Here is a 23,201-nt window from a genome sequence, read left to right as displayed (position 1 = left end):
TCCGTGAATCAGTTTTTTTCTATACTGAAACAAGTGAAGTGAACACATTGCTCTGGTCTTTCGGACACACATGTGAAAGAGTTGCTTCATGTGACTACGACTGAGTACAAGCAGTGTGGGATCATGGAAAACAAAGACTGTCACACCTTTTACACATGAGCAGTATTCTGAAAAAAGTTGGAGACTGGTGTTGAGTAACCATTTAATGTCTGTTAATATCCAGTTCCATGAGAACACATCATCAGTATCCATATTTTGATCATGTAACATGATCACAACACACTCACATACCGTGCAGATGTTATTCTCTTGTTACTGTCTCCCTCCTCTGGGGAATGTCCTGAACTGCAAGTTGTTGTCTTGGCGTTGGACTGACTCCCCCCATCCTCTCTCTGTAACAGTTACACATATTTAAGAGCAAAATTTTAGAGCAGATTTTTTTTCTTATCACATCTCTAGGGCAGCAGCAAAAACAATGGATTCCACTGAATGTCTGAATTACTGCACAAATAACTTTTGAGCTCAAATTTCATGCCCCTTGCTAACAAAGTACAATAGGACGTCATCCCAGCAGATGTTTCATTCACACTTAAAGTTTGTTTACCTTGATGGAGAGCTGCTGGATTTGCCTCCCCAGATCTTTGACCTTAGCATCCTTCTCAGTAACCATCTGCTGGAGCTTCTGGATGAGAGCGTGGAGCTCTGAAGGCTCACTGTTCAGCTGCTGTCCCAGGTTCTGCTGAGGCGCCTTGCCATGCACATTTTGCTGCTGGCTGAGCAGCATCTGCTGCATCTGGGTCTGCTGCTTCTGCCAGCAGGAGAGGAGGAGCACAGCAGACAGTGTTGGGCACAATGTGGCAGAACAAAGGCTCAACACAGAGGACTAGAGGAGCAACAATTCATTAATCACAATAAATGCATTGATTATATATTCTACCAGCTCACCTGAATCAGTCTACTAAAAGAAATCAATTGAATGAATAACTCTCAATTTGGTCTGAATAAATGTGAAATTATTTGAATCCATTTGTTTGCATTTCTTTGAAAAAGTGTTTTTTTTTTATAAGACAAATAATGTGAGAGTAATTTTGTTTAGTGAGAGTAACATGTTTACCGATAGAAATAAAATGTTGGTTAAAAGTAGTCTTCAATCAAACTGAATCCAAAAAGAAATCCAAAAAAAGAAAAAACAAAAAAAGAAAAAATTGTTCTTAAGTTTAATCACCATATAGTAAAACATGAATATAACTGGCTTGCTGTTAAGCCAAAAATTCATACCATGGAGGACCTTTCTTACAACAATATGCTCTTCTGAGGTTTATGTTCACATGTAAATGTGATTCAATATCACTGATTTTTGCATTTGGTTTGTATTAGGGATGTCATGGTACCAGAAATTTGTTAGACAATGCCAGTACCAGTAAAAATCCACAATTCTTGATACTAATTTCAATATCACAAAGAAAACAGTATCCAGCATACTTCAGTATAAATTTGTGTGAATGTGGTTGGCTAGGTTGGATGTGTTTGCACCCTTCATCTGGAAAATGCAAAAGCATCGTTTGCTCTCTGGCTTTTGCTCATCTATGTTGCCTTCTCCATCTGCCTTGAAGGCAAAATACATCCATACGTGGCTTTTGTAATTTGCTCTTTCCAAAGGTTTTTTGTTAGTTTGCAGGTCAAGAGCAGGAGGAGTACCCTCGTCATCTTTGTTGTTCTTCGGTGTGTGTTGTGTTCTTGCGTGCTCTTGTGTTGGTAGCGGGCATGCAATTGCTCACAAATGCAGTACCAGTTGGCACTGTCAATACTGCATAAAGACTAATAGCTTTAGGTTTATTGAAATCTGGCTTTGACACGGAATTGGTAGTATTGTTGTACAACTGACCCATCATACATTTTACATTACGTTCTAGACATGTTTCCTCAGTGTTATATCAACAACAAATGGGCTTAACCATGTTATCCACTCAACAATGTTTATGGCGTTACCAAAACTACAAAATAAAACATATGCAATCAAGCAAACTATATTCTACAAGGCTCACTATATCTTCTAAAGATAGATCATTTTCTATTTTCTGATGCCTTACCAGTAGGGCATCCACAAGTTCATCATCATGTCTACCCTTTTCCTGGAGGGTAGAAATGTGAACCTTTAAGGATTTGATTTCTGTGGTCAGAGTTTTGTTCCTGGCCTTGGAGCCTTCCAGCTTCTTCTTCACCTCCTCATGGTCTCTGAGGAGGGCCTCATAATCTGCTGAGATCCTCTGTTCAATCATGACAAGAGAGAGTGGCCTTACTACACTACCAAATTCATATTTCAATGATTAAATTACAGTCACCATGAATAGATAACATTGGGCTCATACCTCAAATGCCTCCCTCTTCTCCTTCTCAATGGTGCGGATGTAGCTGACATTCCTGCCTTGAGGAGGGGTTTTCCGAAGAGCCTTGACCCCCAGGAACTCTTCCTCCATGCTCAGGGTGCTCGGCTGCATCTGCTGAGCCGATTGGTTAAGCTGCTGCTCGAGGTCCCGCACCTTTGCTCCAAGGGACAGAAAGGCCACACTTTCCTTTGAGCGTGCATTCGGCAAAACATGTCTCACTTGTCAGATTACATCGGTAAAGGTGGCCTTGCTTTTGCTGTTAAGGTGCCTTGGCTTTGGAACACACTGCCTGAAAAACTCAGGCTGTGTCAAGTCACTATCATCCCTCAAAACGTGCTTTTCTCAAGCTATGTCCTGTTTACAAACTACTGTTTAGTTGCACTTGATTTATGTTTTATTTTACAAGCTGTGTTGCCTTTTATTCTTGACAGATAAATAGAGACATAGATGATATGATTCATTGCTTTTTTCTTTTTTTTTTTGAGTGTTCTTTCTATATTTCTGCATTTCTGCTCTGTTGTCCTCTCTTAGTGATTCATCAAAGCACTTCATTGACTCTGCAAAAGGCACTCTATATTATAAATAAAATTTCATTTTTTATTTGCAAATGATCTCCACAAGGACAGACAACTGTGATGTTAGTCAGTGGGTATTTATGGTCTACAGTAATTTTAACTCAACTCACCCTAGTCTGAAGAGCCAGAATCTGCTGAGAGCGACCCCTGAAGCTGCCTGGGCAGCTCAGTATTTGCTGCAGGTCGACCTCTCCGACCTCACTGACCAAAACCTACAATACAGAGAGCAGCTTTTGTCATAAAGGTAGAAGTTAATAATTTATAAAATAGAAGTGACTGATTTATAGCACAATCATATAAATATGTGATGTGTCCTTCTCATCCATTCAGACTGGAGGTAAGAAACCATCCTGCCACTACCTTGTGGGCAACCTTCAGCTCCTGTTTGACAGCTTGAATTTGGTTGCGATATTCGGTCATTTTGAACTGGGCAGCAGCTAATTTTTCCTGCAGAGTTTTCGTCATTGGAATTTCCTGTTTGTAAGAACATACTATGTAAGATTCCAGTTGAACTACCATCATTACAATTATCATGATAACATCAAAGTGTCACAGTAACATTTACCTCACAGTCCTCAGATGACCTTTTGTCGTGTGCTTTTGTGTCAGTGTTTTGACCGAGTGAAGAGGGCACTGACGCGGCCTGTAGTCATGAAAGGGAGAAGATAATTATTTTCATTCTTCATTTAGTCGATCGCTTGTTAGCTTAGTCAATCTTTCATCATTCTGTAAAGCACAACAATAATGGATCATTGCTTAAAAGGCCATATGGTCTAAAATATTTACCAATCACTTTCAGTTCAGATTTCAGGGTATTAAATAATCTAAATTTTATAATTCATCTTGACACTATGAATTTGTATATATTCTCCTGACCAGACTAAATCACACAGCTAATGTGAAAAGTCATTACCTGCTTCTCAAGCTCTTTGATTCTGTTGCTGATTTGCTTAGATTTCGTCTTCTCTCGTTCAATTTCAGCAGTTAACTCTCTATTCTTCTTTGACAGCTCAACAATCTTGGTAGCTGCTGCATCCCCTGCCAAGCCTGATGTGCCTGAACAATAAAGACGCATCATGAATAAGCTGTGAAGCAAACCAGGATGTCATCATGTTGCAAAATAAGAGTTGCATTATACCTGCCAAGGCCAGGCGTTCTTCCTCCCTTTTCTTCTGCAAGTATTTAATTTCAAAATCTTTTTCCTTCAGGAGCTTGAAGAGACGGCCGTTTTCATCCTTGAGCTCTCTCACCTGGTCAAGCAACTGTTGATTCTCATTCTGCAGCAGTCTATGGGGAAGCAATTGAGAAGAAAACTGTATAGACATTTTAATTAATTCCAATCTGAGATTTTTAAAAGGGCTGGCCTGCATGCAACCCAAGAGATGAGAATGATTAATAATTGCTAGTATGGATTAAAAAAAAAACAGCCCATTGATCCAGTATTCATGATGATACAGCTTTTCTGTGAATATTGCCAGTCTTCAGTGAGTATCATTGAGTAATTTAGGGTGCCACTGGTTAAAGCTTTTGTGCTGATTGCCTGGGCCACCAAACTCACCTTTCCTTGAGATTATCTGCCTGAGAAGCTCCTTGTTCAGACAGATTCAAGTCCTCCTGGGTCACAGCGGCATCGACCTTCTCCGGCTCCTTCTGCTTTCTCCTGTCTAACTTTTTCTGAAGGCACTTCTCCTGATGTTGCTGCAGAGCCTGGAACTGAAGCCTTAGGCGCTCATTCAGTCCATCATCATCCTCCATGATGCACAGTTTGTAGTACACGATTCGTTAAATCTTGAGGAAAACACTAAGGTTCAAAAAATGGAAAATGACAGTAATGTTATTGCTGAAAATAACAGTAACCCAACTGTTGTGATGGTTTTATTGCTGCTGTATTGTCGTTCATGACAGACAGACGAAACCTTATGACCCCAAAAATCAATGATAAACTGTCTGAGGCTGTTTACTCCTGTTTTATTATATAACATGACTCCTAGTTTGAAACATAGCCAACATTGGTGGCATTTCTCCAACAAGTTACGAAAATAAAGGCTAGTTTATGGTAATGTGAGTGTCTGTCTGATAGCGCACTAGCAAGCGTGTTCAAATTTGGCTCAGTAACTTTAACCGTAACTTGTCAACTTGCCTCTCGGACGGCATGTAAAGTAGGAGACTGTTAAAACTAAAGTTAGAATTAAATAAAACTCACCTGTCTTTTACACAAACGGGAGCTTGGTCGACAAATAAGAAGCTGTACAGGTGAAGAAACGGTTACCACGTAAAGGACTGCCGTAACCATAGAAACGGCACTCCAGAGGACTCAGCAGGTGGTAAATCTCGCGGGATGGCCCTGAGCGCAAGCAAGAGTGTAGCCCATGGTTACGGAGCGACTTACTTTTTCCTAGGATGGCGAGGGCATGACTTAATTGACTTCTATCCAGGGTCTACAGCCTTTCCCTAATGTTGGCCAACATGTGTCTAACCTTAACCCTAACCCTGACCTCAGCCTGGTCTAAGGTTGAGTTCATACCAAAATGTGATGTGCAAGTCGAAACTGCACAAAAAAAAAAAAAAAAAAAAAAAATCCCACTTTAGCCTGCACCCCTGGATGCTGTGTGTCTGTGTGCCCTATATTGTATTTTCCATTGTCTTTAATAAAAGTTGGAAAAAAGAAAAAGCTCTGTGATTTCCTCCTTCCTTCCTTGTGTCTGATGCAGGTAATTTGATAACTGGCAGTTGCGTAATTCCTCAGCTTTTCTAGTAATACAGCAGACAACACTGTGACAAGTCACCATGGGCCGTAAAAATTTTCCACATAAGTTTCAACACAAAACAGATTCATAAGTTCATACATGCCTGGTAATTTTTATTGTCAGACAAAAAGGGAAACATTGTTATTTTATTTTATTTTATTTTATTTTACAACTCTGTGCTCACATCAATACTCAACACTGGGTGTTGTTAATAATTTAACAAGGCATCTATTTAAGCGAATCACAAAGTGTATGGTAGGATAGGCTCTCACAGGCTGTCCTGCTGCATCAGCTGGTTCAGCTCATACACATATCAAGTTACAGCAATGAAACATCGGACCCCGCCCAGTTTGATATCACAGCTTAATAAAAATGCATTGGCTTATCAAACAATAAAGCTGTGTATAGCCAGCTATAAATCTCCAATTTTAATTCAATACAAAGTATTTATGATGATGATGATGATCAGCAAATATAATGACACGTTTTCCTTTTTCCACTTGCCATATGATGGCTTTAAAAGGTCGTTTCATGGAACAGTCTGAAACGCCGTCTCATCAAAGAGCATTATAATCTGTTTCAGCTACATGAGAGCAGACAGGCCGAACATGACAGCCAGGTTTTGTCTAAACACACCACCCAGACAGCCAGCAAAAAGTGTCCTAAATCTGTTTTCCTCAAATGTGACATCTTATTTTTTATGCCTGTGTGAACAGCAAAAAAGATCTGACACTTTCAATCCACATTAGAGCCACTTTCATGTTGTCCTACGTCAGATATTTATCTCATTCCTGGTTTTATCATGGCTAGAACATGTGTAGGAAAGCAGTTCCATATCCTCGATAAATCACATTAAATTGGGCTTGAGAAGGATGAAAAAAGGAGTTCTAAGGAGACAAGAGCTTGGTATGGGATACATATGGAAATTATAGTTGCACTAAACAGTTCTTGAAAAACAAAGGAAAAGGTTCTTTATCCTATTGGTGACGATACCAGTAGAGACAGTTACCTCTGATACCGCTATCAGTACAAGGCTGGAGATTCAACAGCAGTGTCATGATTTCACAACTTCAATAGGAGGCAGACGAACCACTTACAGCAGGTTATAAACTCCTCTCTCAGCCCATAGCTGGCAGTGTTGGTGCGGTTACTTTTCTCACTTAAAACAAGCCGAGACCACCTCTTTCAAGCCCTCCATTAGATGATTCAAAACTGTGGTGTGCACCAGAGTTCGGCGAGGGTGTTCTCACCAACCCAAAGCGACCGCACCAAGTGGGTAAAACACACCAGAGTTCAATACAACTGGACTAAACACGGCTGGTGTCAAAGTGACCTAAGCCCTCTGTGAAATGTTCTTAAATCTCCATCTAACAGAGGTTAATGTGCAAGAGTTTCTCATTTGGCAAAAATCCCTACATTAGTCAGATCAAGAAGAAGGCAGGGAATAGATAATACAAAGGTGACAAATGGAAAAACAAACAAAATGTTCAGTCTGCCTGCAAACAGTGGTGATTGTTAAATGTGTACCTAGCCTTGTCACTGTGTGATACTGCTTTTAAAGGATTTGATTTTCGGATTTTAAAAGTTCCACTTGCACACTATTCAAAAAAGAGGCAACCAAAACTAATCAAGAATTCAAAAACTCACAAATCAACAAGCCCTACCTCTAACATATCTCACACTCACACACACAGCAGTATTAACATACTCTGAACAGTTCAGATCATCTCATGTCCCTCTAAATGCAGGATTGATAGATTTTACTACCTGGTATAAAATTTTGTGGCTATTTAGTCTTCAGAGAAAACAAATTTTGGCTTCAAATGAAGCGGCTGACCAGCATCCCAAACTGCAACCATCATAATCAATAACTTAAAACTATTTACAGGAAAAGTGAGCTGTTGGAAGGGCTGGTGTGCATACAAAAAATATGACATCTGTTAAAATAGAAGTTCTACAACACCTTAATATTGGGTAATATTAAAGCTGCAGTAAGCAATTTCTGACCATTAGAGGGTACTGATAACTCAAACTCCATTTGTAAACAAACAGAGTGAGTCGTCCTTCTGGGTTCACGGCAACTTGGTTGTAAAAAACCACAAGTTAAGCCAAAAAAATTTGTTTTGGGGAGGAAAATGAGGGATACATTCCACCAATTGTTTTCCATGGATAGATTACCAACTAAGATACAACTTTGACAAGTGTCACTTTGGTATTTCCTGTTTGTGTATAGACAGCGTCGACCTGGACTGGTGCGGTGCAGGCGTCCCACTAAACATCCCTCGTAGGTCGTCCGTGAATGAGTGAGTGGACACAATGTGCCATGCATCGCCCACGGCAGCAGTACTGCGCGCCACGGGGAAAATGCATGTAGTATTGCTTAGTGTAGCTTTAACAGGACATAAAATATTAGTACAAGAAGGAAGTCCATGTTCACGAGAAAGTCCATGTTCACTTGTTGTCCAGGGCTTTCTGGGCTTCTCTGGGTTTCACGATGTAATCTCTGTACATGGAATATATGACACCTAGAAACAAAACAACAGCAAGATTTAAGATACATAACGATTTACTATCCGCACTAAACGATCTGCTTTAGATGGGTTTAAATGAAGCCTTTAGTAGTTACAAGTATGTCAAACTCAAATAATGATTATCATGGTCCTGTGTTGAAAAACATGTCAATAATTTGACACAATCAAATTGACACAATCTGACACACACAATGTAACTATTTAACTGTGCAATAATTGTATACCTGTGGATCTGTACCATCATTAAAAAGTGCAATACCAGTGTATATAGGTATACTTTTTTACATATTCTCAATTTCTTCTTTCTGTACATATAGTTGTAATATTATTGTAGGATTAATGCACATATTTACAAATTTCTACTGAAAATATTTATATATATATTTCTCATATTCCCTTTCTGTTTCTTATAATTTCACTTTCTTATATTTTTTTCTTGAGAGTTTGAGCAGCTGCAGCTTGACCAATTTCTGCTCGCAGATCAAGAAAGTCTTTCCGATTTCTGGCTCAGACTGCGGGGCTGCACCTACCGACAGTCATGGCTCCCACCACAAAGCCCTGAGCCGCCACACGCATGTGGATCAGGTGCACTGACATCTTCGTGTCCCCACGGCTTTTCATCTTCCAGAGTCTGTAGCCAACAATGGCGAAGAATCCAGCCATTCCTTGAACCGACAAAGAGAAAGAGAGATTCAAATAAGCACACAAACTAATATGAGATAAAATAAACACAACAATTACACCCAAAAAGAAAAAAGCAATAGCATACAGTTTGACAGTATTACTTGCTGACAAAACAGCTCTGGTATCACTTTTTATTGAAAGTATGTGAGTGAGTATTTTACTTATTTTTTGATGATGTAACCATGAGGCAGGACAGTGTACTCACCCACAGGAACAAATGGATTCTCCTTTGCTTTTCGCATAAACTTGGACTCATTCTCATCATAATCCACAGTAGACATCTTGACTAAATACAAAAAGAAAAAATAGACAAATTAGGCTTATATCAGTGGGATGTAATCGTCAGCTATGCTAATGCTAACTCATCCACTGTGGATGGGACTCTCAAAGTGTAACTGCAGACTGTGGTGTAAACCCAGGCACACAAACTCAATTTTAAGGCCTGGCCCTGTACTAAAACACACAGTTTAGTGTTTTATTCCACCTTAGTTTCCTCATTTACATCATCTGACACGCAGTGGCCCAGAGGTTACACACAGAGGGCAGGGGGGGCAGAGATCGCCTTTAAACACCAACACGATCCCATCCAGTGTTGGCACGCAGAAAATACAATGGTCGTTGTGCAATGTTGAGTCACTTTACTTACTAGCAATATTTCTCAATTGGCCTACATTGTACTCGAAGGTCAAACATGGAAGTGCCCATAAATGAAATAAAAAGCGAGATCGGAAGATTATTTTAACAGCTTAACAGCGTAAGAAGACGATAAAACTCTCAACAGACGACGCGGTGGGGACAATTCTTACCTTGTAAAAGTTTGGCGATATTTCAATTGCCTCTGAAGAAATGATCCTGGTGCCAGTGAGCTTTCATAAACCTTTTAAGCCTTGGATCATACGCATGGGAACAAGCAACCGGGACGTGATGTACTAGGTTTGCTCGATTTGTTACCTCGTGTCCCCAGTTTTTACGTAAGCAGAGCATCGGGGCGGTAATTACGCTGCTGTTCATAAGATCGTATTTTAAAACAAATGTGCATTTTAGCAAATAAGTTTTCGGTTTTCGACACCAAGCCTGTGTGGTATATTACATTTCTCGTAATATTTTTTTCAAAACAAAGCATCTCGGCGTGCCAGCTCCGCCTACCCGGTGCGCCAGCGGCGTACATGGCGTCCAAAAAGAGCGCACTCGCTTAATTTCACGTATGTTTGACGTCACCAAATTGTTTATAATGCTGCATTCAATGTGCATGGGAAATATAAAAGTGTACGCCCTGTTAACGTTGAATGCCCAGAAAATGTACGAATGTGTATTGTATTTTCTCATCTAATTCTAACTGTAAATGGGTCAATGACACATATAATACATACATTTAGATCTGAGCGGTGGATGTCAGGAGTAAATTATTCAGATCACTGTTGGCTGACCTACATGATCACTAACTGTTGCAATATTTTACACAGAGCATGATAGAAAACGCAAGTCAAGGTATTTGAATATTATAATATTGAATATTATAATAATGAATTATAAATCTTTTTAGCCTATAATGTGCCCAGGTAAAGTCATACCACGAGTATATACGACTTCCGGTGGTAAATTCAGAAACTTCCAGTGTTACCGAGGTGCAGTTGAACGCACCATGAACGCGGTCACGCCCTGATGGTTTTGTTAATGCGCTTCAGTGCCGTTTCATTGTGACTTTGCAATAATTGCCAATGCATGTGCCAACCGAGCTGGCACGTAGGTGTCTGGAAGGAAAAATTCCCAGTCATATATTCATACAGCGAAGGTGTTGTACCTTGCCGCTTTTAATCTTTTTTGAATATCATTTTGTTCAGAATTAATTTAGTCAATCAGTCTATGGGACTGGCGCCAGATACGAATTGATGCTCTAGAAATACTTTTTTTTTTTTTTTTTTTTTTTTTTTGTAATCGTAAATTTACTTCCTGCAGCGTGGTCGCCGTAAGTGGGCGTAACCTTTCCAGCGTGTTACGTCTCTGCTGTGATGTAATCGCTTGGCACGTTTCCGCAACGTGCCGGTTCGGCCTCAGGGGCGGGGCAAATTGTATTTCTGAAGCCTATTTTCAAAAGGCTCCAGTACGCTTTATGTTTGATGTTACGAGGTTATTCACCGCAGTAATTAATTAACCAATAACACTGTTACTAATAAAAGGCTGATGTGTTTATTGATGTGTTTAACCTTCTCTGGAAAAGCCTAAGAGATGGTTGGTTATTTTTTTATATAACAAAATTGCATTCGTGAAACATAATTTTTCATATAAAATATATATAGTTAGATATTTATTAGGGTGTCTTTGAATTACCCATCAGCAGCCCTCAGTGTGGGTTTCTCACTTGTGCTCGGCCTCTTGACTGGACAGCTCTGCAGCTCTAATGAGTCTGAGGCACATCCTTTACGCAAATACAGCCCATTAAGTTTCCTCTGATCATGAGCCAGGGCCTAAACTGTGGCAAACACAGAGAGGAGAAAGGAGCAGTAGAGAAAACACCCACTTTCCAACCAGAGCAGCCACGGAAAACACTGAAAACATAATGTAACGTACACTTTGATGTGCTCTTTGTTGTACTGGTGTCTCTCAATTAAATCTGCAGGTGGGTTATACTGAGGGACGGCTGTTTGTGATACAATCATCAATTGATCAATAGATAAATCAGCTGACAAATCAGTAATCAGTTAAAGGAACAGTAATAAAGAAATGAAAGACATTGTTAAATGAATGGATAAAACAATATAAAAAAAACTGACCATTTGGTGATTAAAAACAAATTAAATGACAACAAAAATAAATCAATAAATTGACAAAACAACAGGTCAGCAATGAATCAACTGATAAATGAAAATTATAATAAAATTGAAATGACCTACGTTGATGTTATAACCAAGTTACTGATTATTACATTTTTGATTTGTCAGTTGCTTTTTCTGTTTCTCTTAATTGTTTATTATCTTTAATATCTACAGTAAAAATAAGCTTTCAATCCATTTTTCTATTCCTTGTTCATATTTAGAGTCGTCAAAGGTGATACCAGGTGGCAGAGAGGAAGTGCAGTGATAAGGAAATGATGTTGAAGTTCAAATATTTATTATAAATCAATATTTGAGGAGGCTGAAGGCTGCTGGCCCTGGCATTTATTCGCTCCTCATTTCCTTCTCCAGGTGTGTGCTACAGAACACTTCCTGTATGTCTGACCTACACGTCATGGCGGCTTTTAATATGCTTGCCTTATACTTATAATTATATATTTATACAGTATGCTTCTCTTTACTTGCTTTTACTATTGTTATTGCCGGCACCGGGATCCAAGTACCTCATTTTATTCCCTTTCATGGACGACATGTTCTTGAATGACAATTAAATATCTTTATCCATATCTTTATCCTTGTATGACTCAGCAGTTAAACAACCCTGAGTGAGGCAGTAATGTTGCGCACAAAGAAACAGCCCAGCCTCTGTTCATTCATGAAATGGAGCTCAGTTCAACTCACTGTGGCCCATGATGTAGGTTAGACCCTTTACTTGAAACTGATGTTTTTGGTGCCAACCAAATACATCAAAAGAGAGAGAGAGAGAGAGAGAGAGAGGGAGGAAAGGGAACATAGTACAGATAAAAATAAACAGTTATTAACAGCCCGTAAGTACACAGATACATAAGCAAATATCGTTCAGTCCTCCCCCATCACATGCATCACACACACAGATAAGCCTGGGTCTACTCTGGGTCAGTTTGTTTAGTGCTGCTATGGCAGAGGGGACGAAACGTCTGCCAAAGCGAGCTCCTCTCTGTTTCCCAGTCCTGAATCTACGGCCTGGTGGCAGCAGTGTAAAGTGTTAGGGTTGAGGGGGTGACGGGAGTCGTTCATTACTGTGAGTGCAAGGTGTGTGATGGCTCTGTCATTCATGTCTGAGAGACTGGATGTGGGGGAGTGGATGATTTTGGAGGATGATTTTTGTTTTTGTTGGAGATTGTCAGCGTGATATTGAAACAGGAGGAACAGGACTGCCAGATTGGTTGGATGATGCTTGTGACATATTTGTCATTTGGTATATTAGGTATATTTGATGTGCTGTAAATTTGATATGTTTGCTGGAGATTGCTAGTATTATCACTTTGCCCGGTGGTTGCTGATTCCTGTTCCCACTCATTATTGTTATTATTATCATAATACATACAGAATAAAAGGAAACAATCCACACCAAAATGAAAACTGTCCTTATTTACCCATGTCCAACTCCATCACAACACCACTGAAGTTCTTACAAGCAGTTCCACGTCAGTCCCTCCCAAGCAACTGAAGGGAAAAGGGCCTCAATGTTCAGAGTCCCTAAAAAGCTCCAAAATGAGCATCAACTTTCTCCAAACCTTGGTCACGCTCCTTGCACCTCCATTAGGGAAGGTTGGGTCGGTGTGGACTAGCAGAGAGAGTGAGTACAACTGTCAGGTAGAAAACTTCACTCACACTCACATTACATCCATATTATTAGAGTCTGTCACGAGCACAGTGCAGTGGGAGCCATATTTTCACATCAGTGGTATTGTCAATGTAGTGTTTCTAAAATAAGGTCTACATTTCCCATAAAGCTCATTGCTTCCTGATGCAAATACAGTTTTGCCTCTTGTCCCCATGACAATACATCTCTCTCTCTCTCTCTCTCTCTCTCTCTCTCTCTCTCTCTCTCTCTCTCTCTCTCTCTCTCTCTCTCTCTCTCTCTCTCTCTCTCTCTCTGTGTCATGTCTGGGACAGGGACAGTCAGGGACAGTATGTAACTGAGCATGAGGATCTGGTTCCTGCAGGAGAGTGTCTCTTAATCTGGGGACCACCAGATTTTGGCCCTTCATATAAACATCCTGATGTCTGCTGTTGGCTTCTGCCGTTTTTATTTTTAAATGGCCCAGAAAGAAACTGTGTTATATCATCCATAGAATAAGAGCCAGAGGATTTTTTTTCTCTAATGCCCTGTCCAGCTTCTGTTTTCACAAGGAACAGAAGACCCTCAACTGAGCTCACGACACAGAACATTTCACACTTGCCGTAAAGCCTTATCCTATTTCTTCTTCTTCTTTTTTTAAAATTAAATCTTGTCCTGAAGAGGTCTCAGATTCATGTTTATGTACAAATGTTGCATTAGTTAGAGCTTAATTAACAGTAGAGAGTGCTGATGTGTCTATCTTTTATTACCATCTTGTCATTGTCCTCTCCAAATTCTTTGCTGTTTCCTGACATCGTCACATAAGCTAGAACATGGATACAGCTTACAACAAAACGAATGGCTCTTAAAAATACAACATTGTCATACAACCAGGAGACCAGTATTTGTACTACATGACTCTGGCTGAAACGTCTTCAAGCCAGCTAAATGGTGACTAAACCATCAGGCTCACAGGCACACAGTTAAACAAAAACCATGCACATATTCCTAGGAGGCCCTCCACACATTCATAACTGGTGTAAGCACACTTTTGTTAATTTTCTTATTTTCCTGTTTTTATGGCTTTTATTTGCCTGTTGATGTTAGTCCTACTGAATGCGCCTGCATTGGTGGATCGTCTCCATGTACTATTTAGTTTCATGTCACTCTGTTGAAACAGCTGCTTCCTGTTTGTGTGTCTGCAGGTAATATTTTAAACGAGAGGTGTTGTGTTTCTCCACTAGGTGGCAGCAACATCTACCAAAAAAAAAAAAAAAAAAAAGATGTTTCACCCATATAGAATGAGGCATGTATAAATGAAGGTATGTTTATTTTACGATGACTACGTTTATTTCTGGCACACCATTATTATTATTATTATTATTATTATTAGTAGTAGTAGTAGTAGTAGTAGTAGTAGTAGTAGTAGTAGTAGCATTACTAATAATAAACTACTACTATTACTATTACTAACAACAATAACAACAACAACAACAATAAACTTCATTTGTAAATCACTTTGTAAAAGATCTAAAACATATAAAACAAATGAAGGAGGTGGTGGACACACAGAGAACAAATCAATAAAATGATGAAAAGGCGTTAGTATAAAGATGAGTCTTAAGAAGTGATTTAAAAGACGATATTGATGTTTCTGGGTTAGGGTTAGGGTTAGGGCAGCGAGTTCCACAACTTAGACTGAAAAGACCTTAAAGCAGATCCAAATGTAGCTTTCGGGGCCTGATCATGTAAAGCTTTAAAAGTTAGCTCCAAAATCTTACAATCACTTTGAAACAAAAGTGCCAATAGCGAAGGCAGTTACAGGGTGGAAGCCCATATGAACGAGAAACAGCAGTTAACCTAGATGCAATTTCAAGTCTATGAGGTGTATTTCCCTCTGACACCAGGTCCAGCTGTCTTTGGTGACTTGAATTGTGCTCAGTTCACTCAGGAGATGAGCTGGGTCTGGGTCACCATTACGTTGGCCATGCCGAGGTAGTCGGCCAGCTCCATGATTGGTCTGAGGGAGCATCAAAGTTTTCAGGATGGCGGGGTGGAGTCCTAGGGGGATTAGCCAGTAGCAAAGCCTGTTAGAGGGCTATGCCCATATTCAGAGAATTGACCATGGGCATAGTTCATATTCAACAGCAGTTGAATATGGAGCTCATTCAAGGTAACTGCTATTTTCCATCCAAACAAAATGTCATTTTCTGTGATTTCAAGAGATGCACACAGAGGGAATGGCACTGCACTGGATTAGCTATATTCAGAATGTACATTTGCATTGCAAGAGGACATGTCATTTGTTCTTCAAACATGGTGTAACTGATCAACATATTTGCCACAAATAATTTACCTGATCATTTGATGAAGTAAGGAACTCATCTGGGAGCGTTTAAACCAAGATGCCTGAGCTTTATAGTGCCCATATGGTGTTTGTGCTAAATGGGATGTGAAATTTAGAGTGCTATTCCATCAGTTTTGCCTTGTTCCAAACCTCGATTTAAGTAATATTTTATAGACTAGTTTATCAAGAGGTCAAATTCTCTTCTCAGGGTGCTCCGTTCACAGTGCATTCAGATAAGGGGAATTTCAAAAGGACTGGCATTGCAACAGGGCATTTTTTCCTTGAGTGGGCTCATCTGTACTATGTGGTCTTTGAGCTTCATTGCACCATGATACAATTAGTGGGCGATAAGTACACAGATCTTGTAGGATTGCAGGATCTTGCACAGTAAGTACAACCACATCTAACCCATGTAATCACATGATGTTCATACTCCTGCAATCCTGGTGATTCCTGGTGATTTCTTTGACAAAACAAATGAAAGTGAGTAAACTTGCACATGTCAAGGAAGACTTCCCATCTCTCAGCACAAACAATGCAGACAATAATCACATCTTGTTGGTCACATGTGATTGCATGAGGTGTGCTTACCCTATCAATAACTCATTTCACATGGCTTGATATATTATTTGTACAGATTAACAGACATTTACAAAGATGAAACATGTGACAAACACCTTCTCCACGAGACACATTTCCCCATTTTTATGGTCATATTGAGACCCCATTCTGGATGTAGATTGTCTGCTTAACACAGTGATGACTGACTTTATTTTAGGAAGGAGCCAACCTGTACACCTCAGCCAAAGAATTACAAGATATATCAGTTTTATGAAAATTTAACTGTTACCTTTTCTTCAAATCAGGTACTGTAGACCAGTGGTCCCCAACACAATCCTCGAGGACCGTGTCAGCTCTACTCTTTCACGCCGGATCAGTGTAAGGCCTTGATACTGATTGGCTGAAGAGTAGAGCTGAAACCCAAACCTGCAGGACAGGGGGCCCTTGAGGACTGGGTTGGGGAACACTGCTGTAGACAACCAGATATGGACTGGCCAAAAACATTTTTACTATCTACAAATTGTTTGTTCATCATTTACATTGTATTACAAATCTATGGCTAACTTTGGATTATAATGATTCATTAGAGAAACTAGACTTTTCAAGAATATATTGTAAATTTTGCTATGGTAACATAGCTTTATTACACTTTATTACACAGGAACAAAGGATAGTTTCTGTGACCTCACTGATGTGACTTAAATAAACTCAGCTGTTTAAGGGCCAAATATACCTTTTTCTCCACCAAATAAATATGGTTCCAAAAGGGGAAAAAACACTGCATCTCCTGTTTTTAGTGTTGATAATATATTAAAACGACACATGGGAAAAAATACAGGTTCACAACAACATAAAATGACCTTGACAGTTAATATTTATATTTCCGAATGTTTGTATTTTCTCTGGGCTGTTTATACAAGATAGAGTTACTGTATTCTCCCTGCATGTCCATAACAGTGTTTTATCATTTTGACATTGCTTGAGATCCATTAACATTATTTGACTTTTTGGAGAATAATTACAGGTGAAAGATACATACATACACACAGTAGTCGAGTTGTAAAAAAAAATTCAGGGGGGATGCTCAATTTTTTTCACTTGATGAAAAGTGAGGATGACAGTTTTACAGGGGGGATGATTTTGACCACGTTTATTTCAGGGGGGATGCCATCCACCCTCATCCCCCCTCAACTTGAGTACTGCATACACATATTTTTTTTTTATCTCTGGATAGTTTACACAAGATAGTACCAATCTTTGGTTTGTTCACAAGGTGGGTCAGCAGAGTCTGCTTTATTGGAGAGGAAAGAAAGAAAAAAGAAATAAAGGAAGAAATGGAAAACTTTCCATGTCTTTGTTTTAAGTTTTAGTTTGCACTTTAAACAAAAATGTTGAGTAACCCTTATTTCCAGGAATAATGACAGTCCCCGCTGAAGGGGGAGGAGCACAGTGTATTTATCTTAGAGGAATTTGAGCTTTCCCTCAGATCTCTCTGTGGCTGCAAGGAGTGAGCATCATGGCAATTCTGCTGCCAGTCCTGCTTGGTGTTCTTGTCTCTCTGATAGGAGGGCTGTACCTTCTTGGTGCATTTCGACAGCGGCGCCCAGGAGAACCCCCTTTGGATAAGGGACCCATCCCCTGGCTTGGCCATGTGTTAGAGTTTCGCAGGAACACTGCAAAGTTCCTAGAGAGAATGAAACAAAAGCATGGGGATATATTCACAGTACAGCTGGGAGGATTTTACTTCACTTTCATCATGGACCCTCTATCTTTTGGGCCATTTGTTAAAGAGGCTCGTACAAAACTGGACTTCAACAAATTTGCAGTGCACCTGGTACGCAGAGTCTTTGGTTATGTACCACTGGAGAATGAGCACAGGATTCTCCAGCTGTCCAGCAACAAGCACCTAATGGGAGATGGACTGGAAATAATGACACAAGCTATGATGACTAATTTGCAGAACCTAATGCTGCACAGTGCAGGCTCTGAGAAAGGTGAAAAGGCTTGGATAGAGGATGGACTGTTTATGTACAGCTACAATATTGTGTTTAGGGCTGGCTACCTAGCTCTGTTTGGCAATCAGACACCTTCAACATCACTGAGTGTGGAGAAAGCCAAAGAGATAGACAGAGGAGATTCAGATGCTCTATTCTATGAGTTTCGCAAATATGACCAACTTTTCCCCAAACTTGCATATGGGGTCCTGCCTCCCAGAGAAAAGATGGAGGCAGACAGACTGCTGAAGCACTTCTGGAGCACTCTGTCTGTGCAGAAGGTCAGGACCAAGGACAACATCAGTGGCTGGGTGCGGGACATGCAACAGTACAAAGAGGACAATGGGATGAAGGAGTTCATGCAAACCAGACACATGTTTCTGCTTCTGTGGGCCTCCCAGGGCAACACCGGACCTGCTGCATTCTGGCTGCTCCTCTACCTCATGAAGCATCCGGAAGCCATGAAGGCCGTCAGAAGGGAGGTAGAAGAGGTTCTGAAGCAAACCGGGCAGGAAGTCCGCCATGGTGGCCCGCTCATCAACCTGACCCGTGACATGCTGATGAAAACGCCAATCCTTGACAGTGCTGTAGAGGAGACCCTCCGTCTGGCAGCTGCACCTGTCCTCACCAGGGCCGTGATCCAGAATATAACCTTCAGGATGGCTGATGGCTGTGAGTACAATCTTCGCCAGGGTGACAGAGTTTCGCTCTTTCCTTATACTGCTGTTCAGTTGGACCCCGAAGTCCACCCTGACCCGCTTTCATTCAAATACGACCGCTTTCTTAATCCAGATGGGAGCAAGAAAACAGATTTTTACAAGGCAGGGAAGAAGCTTAAGTATTTCAACATGCCCTGGGGCGCTGGGGTCTCCATGTGCCCAGGGCGTTTCTTTGCCACCAATGAGCTGAAGCAGTTCGTTTTCCTCTTGTTAATATACTTTGATTGTGAGTTGAAGAATCCCGACGAGGAGATACCTGATATTGACGTCAAGCGTTTGGGATTCGGAACCATGCAGCCCACCAGAGATGTTCGGTTCCGGTACAGACTCAGATTTTAAACCGACCACCACAGAGTGTATAATTTGCCTGTGATAAAGCATCTATCATTTGAGACTGATTGTCTCGGTGGCTTTTCTCCTGACAGTCTGATTATTTTTTCTTTTGAAAAGATAAGTTTCATGTTTCATATGTTTCTCTTTTCTTGCAAATTTTGATAAACTTTGACATTAATTTCACAGGACAGTGTATTTAAATGTTTAAACATCATGGTAGATACCCGGTGTATTTCCCTGTACACAACAAGTTAAGAAACATGTCATGAAAAGGGAGAAACAATTAAATGTTTTGCTGCTAAGTGAGAAGTCTTGAAAGTTTATTTGTCTCTGAAAGGGGTAAACACTGTAATTTTTACATGCTATTGATCCTTGATTTTCTATATGTCTATTTTTATGTTTGTAGAATCATAGCCTCATATCTGTCATATGATTTTTAAGGTCATATAAATAATGTATCATGTAACTGAAATTTTGTTCAGGTGGTTGAGTATGCATGCTGGTCCCTGTATCTCCAAAACATGCTAATTTTGTCATTGTTTGAGGTCTTTTAAAATAAAATAATTGGATAGCATTACTTGTTTGACTTTCTGTACAATGACTACAGCTAGAGATACATGCACATACTTTGTGTAATAATTAACTCTTTGCAAACACAGCAACTTTGTTGTATGAAGCACTTTCAAAACCCAGTTGGTTGGTCACAAACAGGACTTTTTTCTTTCTGAAAGGTTTTTTTTTTTTTTTTTGGATGCAAAGTTTGATGCTGACAGTGAATATATCAGCATTTAACAAAAGTCTAACAAAAGGTGATTCAAATGGCAGGCATGCACTCCCGCATGTGACTGGTGGCTGTGACTGACTGAAAAAAAAACTGCCAAACACATTCCAGGCACACATGCAGGTTCTCTGAGGACACACACAATACACACACTCACACACACGCATACACATGCGCACAATTACATAAACACATTTCAAATGAATGTTTACCATGTGTGATTTTATTTTGTTAGCTGGTTGGTGTTTCAGTTGAAATGAGACTGAAGTTCTACATCATTACCAACAACTGGACAATCACTGATAAAAGTACTCTGGTGTCCTCATATAACCTTGCATCACTTTTTATTCTGTTTAGCAGCTGCCAAGTTCATATGTGCTACTGTAAACACAGACATTCCAAGATGAGTTGTATTTGCTTTAAGATTCAAGATTCAAGATTCAAGATTTTATTTGTCACATGCATGAATGTACAAGTACAGCAGCAGTGAAATGCAAAGGCAACAACTCCAGCACTGTCCAAGTAAAAAAATAGATAAAAATAAAAAATAAAATAGAAAGTATAAGTATAAATATACACTCCTATATACAATCCTATGTACAATATGGACATAAAATGTGCATTATATAATACATAGAAAGTACAAAAGGGCATAGAAAAATGAATGGATGAATGGGAACGTGAATAGGCACTGACCCACGTCTGTTACTGAGCTGCCAAAACCCTGAGGAACAACACGTTCCGACGGAAGTTCAGAGTCGGCTGTTATAGTGTTTATTATGTTACTAAGTGTTCAGGATCCGTGTGGCCTGAGGGAAGAAGCTGATGGAGCAAAGCCGCTTGCCTGAGGGCAGACACTGGAACAGTCTATGGTTGGGATGGTGAGTGTCTTTGATGATCCAACTTGCCCTGGACCTGCACCGCCAGGTGTAGATGTCCTGGAGGCAGGACAGTGCTGCACGGGATCACTCTGTGCAGGGCCTTCCTGTCCTGGGAGCTGCAGGTACCAGGCAGTGATGCTCACAGAGAGCACAGACCCCACTGTGGCGGTATAAAGGGTTTTCAGCAGCGTGGTGGAGATCTTAAATTTCCCCAGCCGCCTGAGGTGGTATAAACACTGCCTAGCCTCCTTCACCAGGGTGGTGGTGTGTGTGGTCCAGGTCAGGTCCTCAGAGATGTGAACCCCGAGGTACCTGTAGTTGCTTACTCTCTCCACCGGGGTCCCGTCGATCCTGAGTGGTGCATAGTGGATCCTCTGCCTCTCTCTCCTGAAGTCGACCACCACCTCCTTGGTTTTGGCGACGTTCAGGTCCAAGTTGTTGTCCTTACACCATGAAGACAGCAGCTCCACCTCCTCCAGATAGGCGGTCTCGTTGTTGTTGGAGATCAGGCCTACCACCACTGTGTCATCCGCAAATTTCTCAATGATGTTGGATTGGTGTGTTGGATTAACTGTGGAGATTGCCATATTTCAGCATTTTCACCCAGCCTAGTCTAACACAACTTTAAAGAATTGCAGGACAATATATTATTTTGCCTTTTACCATTTTTCATGCTTTTTTCTTAGCTTTTTTGTGCATCACATGTTGAGAAGGGGAAAAACAACAAAACGAATTAGTTAGTTTTCTAATTAACTAATTCCAGTGAGTTTAATTGATTTCTCTGGTGTGATGTTAACAAATGTACTCTGAGCTGCTTATTTTTTGCCTTTTAAATAGAAGGTCTCTCAGTTTAACAAATTCACCTATGTCATTCCTAAGGTCTAATAAATATTGTAATATTGTAAATAAGTTTTTTACTTCATAATATGGTTAATATTTTTGTTAGTTTGTTGTTCCAGTATACTGTATTATACCCTGTATTTTTCACTGGACACTGTGATGTGTTCTCTGCCTGAGTCGGGCTCTAAAGAGTGAAATTGGTCAGGTGACCAATAAGCATTTAAAACACACCTGGAAACGATCAGGTCAGACCTGAGGTGAACCTGAAGACGCTGAGGCGAAATGCGTTGTTGTCCCTCTAATAAAGTGATTAAGTAAAAGTCTGCGTCAGTGTGCGGAGGATCTGTTTGTCTTAATTTGTCGCACGTTCCTGCTGCCTTCCAGTGCGAGGAGATTTCATTGATTCTAATAAATATCTCTTAACATGAACAAACTCCCCAAAAGTCTGAAACCACAGAGCTTGAGCTTGTGATAGTGGGCATAAAGTCTGGGGCAATCCCATAGACCGCTACTCTTCCTTTGGACACACATTTCTTTGAGATGTTTATACCCACTTTAACATCTCTGCTGCAGTTGTGGTGTGATCCAGCAAAACGTAGGCCAACACAACCCCTATTTACAGAAAATCCCTCCCACCCCCACCAAGCCAAACAGTGGAGAAGATACGTCATGTTCATAGTCATTTGCCTGACCCAGACTAAATGGAGTGGTACATGCCTCTTATCAAACAGCAGGATTGGCATGCATCACTACAGTTTTACTGTACTCCATATACGGAGACAAACCACTAATGAACTTTATAGACGGGCTCAATGTCCTTGTCCTGTAGAGTTGGATGCCCTTTGTCCTGTGCCTGTCTTGCACTCCCCCTGTCTCGCTCTCTCTCTCTTGCTCCCTGTTGTATGTCAGTTTCCTGACAATTGCACTCCATAAAACAGCTGGAATCAAAAGAGTGAAATAAATAAATTTATTTGGAATATAAATATATGCTGTCTTTCCGTTCTCAGACGGCAGAAATCTTCCAGATTGTGAACGTTAACATTTGTGAGGATTCTCAAGAGGCTTCAGGAAAAGACAATCAGACAATATGTCCTGAGGCAGTGTGACAGCTCCAAAACTGTTTTGCATGGAACAGGGACACATCTGTTTGCACATCAAACATGTCTCAGTGATACACTTAGAGTCCACTCACACTGGCAAGTTTGATCCGCGCCCAAGCACGATTGCCCCTAAAATCCGGATTCTTTGACCAGTGTGATCGCTCCGTATCGTGCTTGAATACAGTACACTTCCCCCGCTCTGGCACGGTTGGAGGGGGTGTGCTTCAGCGTGGTACGGGCGCATACACGAGCACATGCACGGTCACGCACACAATGCGCGGACGTAA

The 23,201-nt window shown here is 40.5% G+C and overlaps 3 protein-coding genes across 3 annotated transcripts; 1 reads left to right on the top strand and 2 right to left on the bottom strand.

Moving 5' to 3' along the window:
- Positions 1-188: 188 nt before the first annotated feature.
- ccdc13 (coiled-coil domain containing 13) lies at positions 189-5,314 on the bottom strand. Its single transcript, XM_030074709.1, has 11 exons — positions 5,166-5,314; positions 4,521-4,763; positions 4,101-4,249; positions 3,876-4,018; positions 3,528-3,605; positions 3,323-3,436; positions 3,073-3,174; positions 2,370-2,540; positions 2,091-2,267; positions 605-808; positions 189-392 (listed from the first exon to the last, which is right to left on the bottom strand). The coding sequence occupies exons 2-11, from the start codon at positions 4,715-4,717 to the stop codon at positions 273-275; spliced, it is 1,455 nt and encodes a 484-aa protein (XP_029930569.1). The 5' UTR covers positions 4,718-4,763; positions 5,166-5,314; the 3' UTR covers positions 189-272.
- Positions 5,315-5,801: 487 nt separating this feature from the next.
- higd1a (HIG1 hypoxia inducible domain family, member 1A) lies at positions 5,802-9,873 on the bottom strand. Its single transcript, XM_030074727.1, has 4 exons — positions 9,731-9,873; positions 9,130-9,210; positions 8,771-8,905; positions 5,802-8,234 (listed from the first exon to the last, which is right to left on the bottom strand). Exons 2-4 carry the CDS (start codon positions 9,203-9,205, stop codon positions 8,161-8,163), a joined length of 285 nt encoding a protein of 94 aa, XP_029930587.1. The 5' UTR covers positions 9,206-9,210; positions 9,731-9,873; the 3' UTR covers positions 5,802-8,160.
- Positions 9,874-17,773: 7,900 nt separating this feature from the next.
- Positions 17,774-19,338, top strand: LOC115375222 (7-alpha-hydroxycholest-4-en-3-one 12-alpha-hydroxylase-like). Its single transcript, XM_030074611.1, has one exon. The coding sequence runs from the start codon at positions 17,783-17,785 to the stop codon at positions 19,316-19,318; it is 1,536 nt and encodes a 511-aa protein (XP_029930471.1). The 5' UTR covers positions 17,774-17,782; the 3' UTR covers positions 19,319-19,338.
- The last annotated feature ends 3,863 nt before the right edge of the window (positions 19,339-23,201 follow it).

Source organism: Myripristis murdjan, chromosome 17 (genome assembly GCF_902150065.1).
Source record: "Myripristis murdjan chromosome 17, fMyrMur1.1, whole genome shotgun sequence".
NCBI lineage: Eukaryota > Metazoa > Chordata > Actinopteri > Holocentriformes > Holocentridae > Myripristis > Myripristis murdjan.
This window is presented reverse-complemented; position numbering and strand designations above follow the sequence as displayed.